Here is a 7,917-nt window from a genome sequence, read left to right as displayed (position 1 = left end):
CTTAGCAAATGAGCTCCCTCCATCTGAAAGAGCAATATGGCTCACAGCCAAAGAAATAATTAAACTGACAGCCTTACAAGACCCAATAGTAACTTCAATCAAATCAAACCTGCTCCTAAATTCTAGCTACTCTAATGTGTACAACAAATTTGCAGAAAATCTTGATGATGTTGATGTAATTCCCTCGCATCAACTAGCCACTAATTTAGAAATTATAGGAAAAACCACTCTCACCCATAAAACTGACATGGCAGTCGAATGCATAAAAACCCAACATGCCTCAATTGTTGATGACTATTTGAAGAGAAACTATACCATTAAACCTTAAATAAGTTTATTACAATTTTTTCCAATTTCGCATTGATCGCGTTGATTTTAAATACTCTTTTTGTGGAGTGTATTACTATTTTGTTATACAAAAAGTGTTTCGAACATACATACATGTATGGTTAAAAATTTGTGAAAAAATTGCCAAAAGTGAATTTTAAACTTAAAAATTGTTTTCTAGAAATTCTTATTAAAAAGTTTGCAAGTTAGATGAAACATTGAAGAATTTTCATAATCTTTGCACACATTTTTAAACTTGGATAAATTCGGTTATTATTAGAATATGCACTATACTTCAAACAATGAACATTGAATCAAAAAAATTGCCAAAATTTTAAAAATGTCGCGTCCCTATATATTTTTCCACCACTATACTTGTGGATATTATTTGTTTTTTTTTCATACAAAAAATTTGTCGGACATACATGTATGGAAGAAAGTCCGTGAAAAAATTACCAAAAATCAAATTAAAACTTAAACATTTTTTTCTGGAAATTCTTATTAAAAAGTTTTGCAATTTAGATGACACTTTGAAGAAATTTCAAAATTTTTTGCACAAATTATACTTAAAACAATAAACATAAAATTTACACCACTATACATGTGGATAGGTGAATTTGATCTGAAAAAAAGGCTTTTATTTTTATATATGTATATACGTAGATTTATGATATTTTTGTAGTATTTGCATCCTTTGACATTCAAAAAATTGAACCATTTGAACCGAACAAAACCACCGTTCAGAAATATTCATGAACCGGTTCTTGAAGCGGTACAAGCTTTTCTAATTGGTTCGAACCATTGAACCAAACCGCCCCGTTTTTTAGAGTGGTTTGTAGCCCTGATTACCAAGGACTTCATCGTGCTCACACCATTAGCTGGTGCAATTTTTTCTAAAGATGATGTAGATGACATACTCACAGAAATGAAATTTGAGGTAAGTGATAATAACAAAATATCTCTAATTGCATCCATTAACCAAAGTTGTCAAAGTGGTTGTCAATACTTGACACACAGCAAGTGCCACATTTATAAAATCCAAATACTACAACATTCATGGAGATTCAACCTGGCATTGTGTGGATTTCAATATCCCGGCCATTAAACCCAAACCTCACAAAAAAAGGAATTTCATGTGAATGTGCAGTTCTACTGATCTCAACTAAGACGGCTACTGTTTGCAACCAGAGATTTTAATAACTATAGCAGCATCGCTTTTTATATGGAATCTGGGTTAATTTGATATTCTGCCGTAAGGGCATTACAATCCTCTAGCTGTGTGGTAGTAGAAGTGTTTACCTGTGTCACATCTAATAATTGATATATAAGCGGCTGAGGCGGGGGCACCACTTGAAACTGTTGTTGCTGATGTTGCTGCGGTTGTTGTTGTGGGCTGCATTCGATCGCCAATGGATGTGAAATCTGCAAATGCTGTTGTAGTTGTTGTTGCTTTTGCTGTTGCTGTTGCGATCTGTGCTCTGTCATTAAAGGTTGTGATATATGAATATGTTGCTGTTGCTTTTGTTCCATATGCTGATGGAGAAACACTTCACTCTGTTGCTGTTGTGGATGCTGCACCTGCAGCTGTTCAATATGTGGATGTGGCAGTTGAACCATTTGTGACTGCCCAAAAACTAATTGTGAATGTTGTGGCTGTAGTAGATGCTGTTGCTGTTGCTGCTGCTGCTGCTGCTGCTGCTGCTGTAAGTGTAGTTGCTGCTGTTGTTGCTGGCTACGCTGCAGCTGATAATGCTCAATCGCCCTCAACAACTCAGAGCTATTAAAAAACGTACTATCACCACTTAGCGTGTAGATAAATGATGCATTTGAACTACTGTTGGAACTTGAGGAAGGCATAGATGCTGGTAGCGATAACACCAACATATTGGAATTCGGTGCAGAGAGAGCGACAGTACTAGTATTTCCAGCAATAACTTGTTCGCCCGGAACTGGCGTTGATATATTTGTTGGCAAATTATTTGGGGTTTGATTGCTTGCGGTTGGAAAGCGGATAACGCTGGATGGTGCAGAATATGTTGACAGTTTTTTTGTGTTCAAAGCTATAGGTAGCGGTTGAAAATTATGTGTGATTTGTGGTACAAAATCACTTTGTTTTGTGACTGCCCTTCGTGTAGCAGCGGCCTTTGTAGTTTTAACAGTTTTAGTTTTTGTAGTGCACGTAGATGTTGCTGTGCGTTGCCGAGATAATTTGGTTAGAGGTTGCACAGGTATTGCCATCTCTTGTGGCAAACTGCAAGATCGAAGCATAAGCTGTTCTTCCACTTGAGTGTGTGTACGTTGCAGTATTAATTGGGTTTTGGCGAGTTGTGGTTGCTGTTCCTGTTGCTGTTGCTGCGATTGCACATGTTGTGAAATGATCTCGACTTTAGTATAAGCTTCTGTCGAATCATTGCAATTCACATGTGCCTGCAATGCTTGTTCTTGCGCTAGTTGGCATTCGATTATTGCATGGGTGGATTGAGTTGGCGGCTCTTGAAACTGTAATTTGATTGGCGTCTCTTTAATCTGAGGCGTCACAGTTGGTTGAACTTCTTGCAGCCGCATTTCCGTGCTTTCGCCAAATATAGCTTCCAGTTGTGCTTCAATTTCTTGTTCTTGCTTTATTGGTTGCTCCACGCAAACTTGTGCTAGCTGTTGTTGTGGCTGTGTGTTTGATGATTGTTGGTGCACTGGCGATAGTTGTTCCTTTGCTAGAGTTTGCACTTGTCTCTGTTGCTCTTGCGGTCGCTCTACACTTTTGTCTAACTGCGGTATTTGAGATTCTCCTTGCGACCCTTGCTGAGTCTTCTGATAGCTTTCTCCTTCGTCTCTACATCGCTGTTGCTGAATTGGTGTTTCTAATCGTTGGTTGGTCCCTTGTTTTTGCTCCTCTCTTCGCCAAACTTGTGCTTGCAGGGACGAGCTGGGCCGTTCATTAGTTGATGGATGACTTTGACTATTGGAAATTTGTAAATCAGTAACATCCACGAATTGTGGATTTTCCTGAAGGTGCTTCTTGGTGTCTTGAATGATTCGGGTTACAGCAATTGGAGCATCAGTGTGCTTTTGTTGCTTTGAAGTCTTCGCGCTCTCTTGCTTTACACGCATTAATGGAGGTTCTTGCTGTTGTTGTAACGCCTGCTGATGCTTCGAATGCTTTAGATTTACGTCTGCCTGTTGCTGAACTTTTGCTTGATTCTCCTTCAATCGTGAAATTTGTATTTCAAAAGGCGCATTCGCTTGCTTATTTGTTTTTGCAATATCTTTCCAGATTTGTTGTGGCCCCGATAGTATTTGCACTTCTTGTATCGAAATCCGGTCTGCTTGTTGCTTTGTTTGCAATTTTTGTGAAGATTGTTGTATAATTTGATGCGCTGGCTCTTTTTGCTGCGTTTGCTCTTGTTGCTGCGTTTGTACTTCCTCCAAGCAATGCTCTTGCGACAGTGACCTTTCTTTCTGCTGCTCTTGTTCGCTTTGTTGATGTTGTGTTGTTGTTGTAGCAGCAGTGCTTTGTTGATCAATATTTTCGCTAAATTCCGTTCGGTTCTGAAGTGTGTTAAATTCATTCGATTTTTGACTTTGACTATCTGTAGGTGCTAGCGGCCAGTTGCATAAATTACTTATATCCATGGAGCCGCTCGAGAATAACACATTGACATCATGTGTAACCAAATTTTCGGAATTCGATAGTGGAGCTTGTAACGTTATGTCTTGTGACTGGCTTGAAGCAGCAGTAGTGTCTAAAAGAACTATCTCATCTGGCGCTTGCACACATTCGTAATTTTCCTCATCCTCAGTTAGATTAAATTGCAATTTGTTGAGAGGCACAAGTTTTTCTTGTTTGATGATTTCGCATGGCAGAAAAGTAGTTGCGGCTAGAGAATTTCCAAATTAAACTGGATTTTTGTTAAAAATATGAATTTGAAACTTACGATTTTCAAAGTTTACGGGCTCGTTGCGGGTAGTTGCTTGCAATCCCAAATTTAAATATTCTCCAAGAAGTTTCTCTGTGAAAAAATTAAAAATTAAACTAAAGCTAAAAAAAATTACATAACATAGGAGAGCATAACATAACGTAACATAGTATAGCAAAGCACAACATAACGTAACATACCATAAGAAAACATAAATAATTGATCATAAAATACCATGTTATGAAATAAAAAAAAATAAATATCAATCGCCCCTGAAATCATTTTGAGTAAAATAAAATAAAAAACGAATAAAACTTATTAAAAATCCGTGCCTCTCTCCACTTACGTGAGGTTTGAATTCCCGTCTCAACAGTTCTAGGCATCTTGCAATCCGAAGCCACAGCTTGTTCATCACCTCTGCCTACAACTTCGGTAGTCACATTAGTTGTGCTGGTTTCCTGTACCTGCTCTACGGCGTGCAACCCAACTGATCTTTCAAAAATAGAACTTTCATTATTTTCTGGCGGCATGCTTTGCTCGTTCATTATGCATCTCATTACTTTAGTTAAAATATTCGGCGTATACCATATCCATTTGTCATGGAACCAACACTTCTTATAAAATGACTGTCGATATGGATCAAGAAAAGTATTACTTCGATTGAATTTTTTACCAGTACTTCGATAGTAGTCCCAAATGACTATATGATCATAATTTGTTGTCGCAATTAAATTTCGCCAATGGAATAATTTCGGTGAAATATACTTTAAACCGATTTCAGGCAGTGCAACGTCCTTTGATTTAAGGTACTGAAAGACATCTGATATACGCATATAAAGATTAATGGGCCACACTTGAGGTGATTTTATTGTGTGCTCATAGCAACGCTTTAATAGTTCTACATTTTCATAAATCTCTGCTGCTTCGTATATACGCGTATATTGTTTGAACTCTGGGAAAGACATATTTAGAATACTGGCAATTACTCTGCGTTTTGGACCACTGTGATAGTGTAGGAGATAAGGAAGCGTACATGACTGAAACAAAGTTACATCTTACAGAAATATTACTAATTTATTTTATAATGGACACTTTTCTTACATTCTCAACTTTTGCAAAATACAGATCTATTGCTTGCTGTAAGCGTGCTTGCTCCGCACTATTCATATGCTGACCTAAAACTCCCTGTGTCGCCGTCAATGTTAACTACAAAAATTTTAGTTATTGCAGAAATTATTAAATATTCAAACCATTTTCATACATTTTCAGCATCAGTAACGCATGGCTGTGCGGTCGTGGCTCCATTGGCCATTACAATAGTTTGGTCTGAGACTGTTTCTTCTTCCAATGCCGCTATTGCAGTTTCTGTTCTTGCAGACTCTTTTACTACGCAACTTCTTTCCTGCTTAATGACTTCAATTTCTTCAATCGATATTGCTTGGTGCTCTTTATCATTGTTTACTTGATGCGTTTCCCGTTTATCTCCAAGATCTTGCATTTCCGTATCGGCGTTCCCCTCATCTATGTGTCCAAAATTCTCTACATTCATGGGCTGCGGGGGCTCAACATTGCCAGTACCTAACTGAATCGCACCTTCGGCTACTGTTTCAATGGCTGCTAAAACTTTCTGCACTTTTGCGCTATCATTATTGCTAACTGCTGCTTTTTCTCCAACTTCGTCATTATTGCTCACCTCAGCCGCGCTAGCTTCCTTCTCAACCTGACTGGCTACTTCTTTTGCCATTTCCCTCTCAACTTCTTTTTCTAGTATTTCTCTGGCCTGCTTTTTTATTTGCACTTTTGGTGACTTCCGCACCCAAATATTGTGCAACCAACATTTTTCATAAAATAATTTACGGTACCCATCCAGAGTTTCATTTTCTTTTAAATGTTCACCCTTACAACGATAGTAATCCCAACGCATAACGTTATCAAAATTAGTAGTACAGGCCAGTTCACTCCAATGCAAAAGCATTGGCGTAACATCTTCTAAACTATAATCAGAAAGTGTAATACCTTTTAATTTGAGAAACTCAAATAGGGCGCTTAACGGCATATAAAGATTTATAGGCCATATTTGTGGCTCCTTAATTGCATAATCATAAAATCCGCCCAGAAATTCATCATCATCATAAATTTCTGGTGCATTGTGTATTCTTGTATATTCCTTGAATTCTTCGAAGGTCATTTTAAGAATAACTTCAATTATGCGACGCTTGAGGCCTTGGTGGAAACGTAATGCATATGCAAGTGTATTTGACTGACATGGGAAATTATATTTAAAATAACATTTTCTATGTATAAAGCAATGTGTATAAGCGTACAAAAATAAAGATATATACCTTATCGTATTCACGAAAAAATAATTCTTTGGCGTCTTGAATGCGCTGCCTTGCCAAGTTTAAAGTGGTTGTGTTTGGAGAGCTTACAGTAATGTTAGACAACTCTTCCTCAGACTCATCCAAACACATTTTTTCTTCCACATTATGATCTGATAGATTATGTTGAGTTTGTTTCGTTTGTCGAAAAACGTCAATTTTAATTCTTTCCAATATCTCTTGTTGTTTTTCAACATCTTGGACATGACGCCTAATATGGTTGAGTAATAAATTTGATTCAGCAAGATCTGTTCTTTTCGCAATGAATATTATATTCCTACGATTTATGGTTCTGAATGGACTTGTACTATAAAGTAAATATTCGAGGTAAAAACTTGTCTAAAAATGTATATGTACAAATAATATTGAATACCTTTGTGGTGATAGGCTGTTTGCTTGCGTTTTCGTGGATTGTGCTTCCACCAGCTCGAATTTCTTTGGTTTGACCACTTGACCTACGTGCTCAGCTGGCTGGACTTGGATTGATTTATTGGTATCATCAGAATTCTCTGCTTCTACTGTACTTGCAACTGGAAATATATTGGTGTAGGCATACAGAAGATGCAATACTTCTCTTTTACGACTTTAGCGCTTACCTCCCCCCTTTCCATCTAATTTTGGTATCTGCATTATTTTCTTTTTTACAAACACCGGGCACGCTTTTGTCTCCAGCTTATACATATCACGAATTTGTGGTTGCTCATAAAAATATTTGTAATAATTTTTCAAAACTCTGTCTACCATAAATTGATCGCTCAAGAAGTCGAGGCCGGTAGCATTTTTAATGTCCTCAAGTATGCGTTGGGCGACATTAATACTGTATGTCATTGTTTTAAAGGTATTTAATGTGACAGGATAACGTGCTTCGCTAAGCTCCCCAGGATCCCGCACAAAGCTATTCCAATCGAATTTGTGCTCTGATGCGCAAGTGGTGCTGCAGAAGAATTTCCTTTACACTAACCTTAATTTTTAGTAAACATTTTCTAACCTGGAATCGTGGGGCTCATTTTGACCCGCAACACCATTATTGCTGTCAGTTTTCCTCTCGCCCATTTCGTCAAAATTTTCATCATTCTGCGCAACGAGACAAGCTCCGCGCACCTTGCTTTTGGGGCCAATCTTAACACTCGCCTTGCGGGGCTTTTTACACGGAATATTTGAAGGCTGCGGCGATAAAAATCTTTTAATACTTTGAGTTCTGAAGCTCGTCTTTTTATTTTTTTCCATTGGTGAGATTCGAAAACTACGTAAAATTAGTGAAGCCTAAAAATAAAATATTAAACGCGCCATACTTAGGG

At 37.6% G+C, this 7,917-nt stretch overlaps 1 protein-coding gene across 3 annotated transcripts; it reads right to left on the bottom strand.

Annotated features, from left to right (window-relative positions):
* Positions 1-869: 869 nt before the first annotated feature.
* Positions 870-7,917, bottom strand: LOC118738897. 3 transcript variants are annotated; one of them, XR_004992958.1, is made up of 10 exons: positions 7,608-7,917; positions 7,216-7,553; positions 6,993-7,149; positions 6,584-6,926; positions 5,503-6,501; positions 5,343-5,447; positions 4,588-5,278; positions 4,260-4,334; positions 1,086-4,202; positions 870-1,019 (listed from the first exon to the last, which is right to left on the bottom strand). XR_004992958.1 is itself a non-coding variant. In XM_036469924.1 (10 exons), exons 1-10 carry the CDS (start codon positions 7,844-7,846, stop codon positions 1,546-1,548), a joined length of 5,568 nt encoding a protein of 1,855 aa, XP_036325817.1. In that variant the 5' UTR covers positions 7,847-7,917; the 3' UTR covers positions 870-1,545. The 3 variants fall into 3 exon arrangements, 2 of the variants coding, with proteins under 2 accessions (XP_036325817.1, XP_036325816.1); XM_036469924.1 differs by having other exon boundaries at positions 870-3,809; positions 3,846-4,202; XM_036469923.1 differs by having other exon boundaries at positions 870-4,202.

This window comes from Rhagoletis pomonella, unplaced genomic scaffold (assembly GCF_013731165.1).
Source record: "Rhagoletis pomonella isolate Grant_MI unplaced genomic scaffold, Rhpom_1.0 Rhpom_scaffold_00005, whole genome shotgun sequence".
Classification (NCBI taxonomy): domain Eukaryota; kingdom Metazoa; phylum Arthropoda; class Insecta; order Diptera; family Tephritidae; genus Rhagoletis; species Rhagoletis pomonella.
The sequence above is the reverse complement of the archived record's forward strand: the minus strand, read 5'-3'. Positions and strand labels throughout refer to the sequence as shown.

Bases quoted from the DNA above. Each gene is read 5' to 3' on its own strand.
- LOC118738897 (XM_036469923.1), bottom strand. From the start codon at position 7,846: ATGGAAAAAAATAAAAAGACGAGCTTCAGAACTCAAAGTATTAAAAGA. The intron at 6,927-6,992 runs GTATTCAATATT...TTTACTTTATAG, and splicing joins AACAGCCTATCACCACAAAG to TACAAGTCCATTCAGAACCA. The intron at 4,335-4,587 runs GTAAGTGGAGAG...ATTTTTTCACAG, and splicing joins GACGGGAATTCAAACCTCAC to AGAAACTTCTTGGAGAATAT.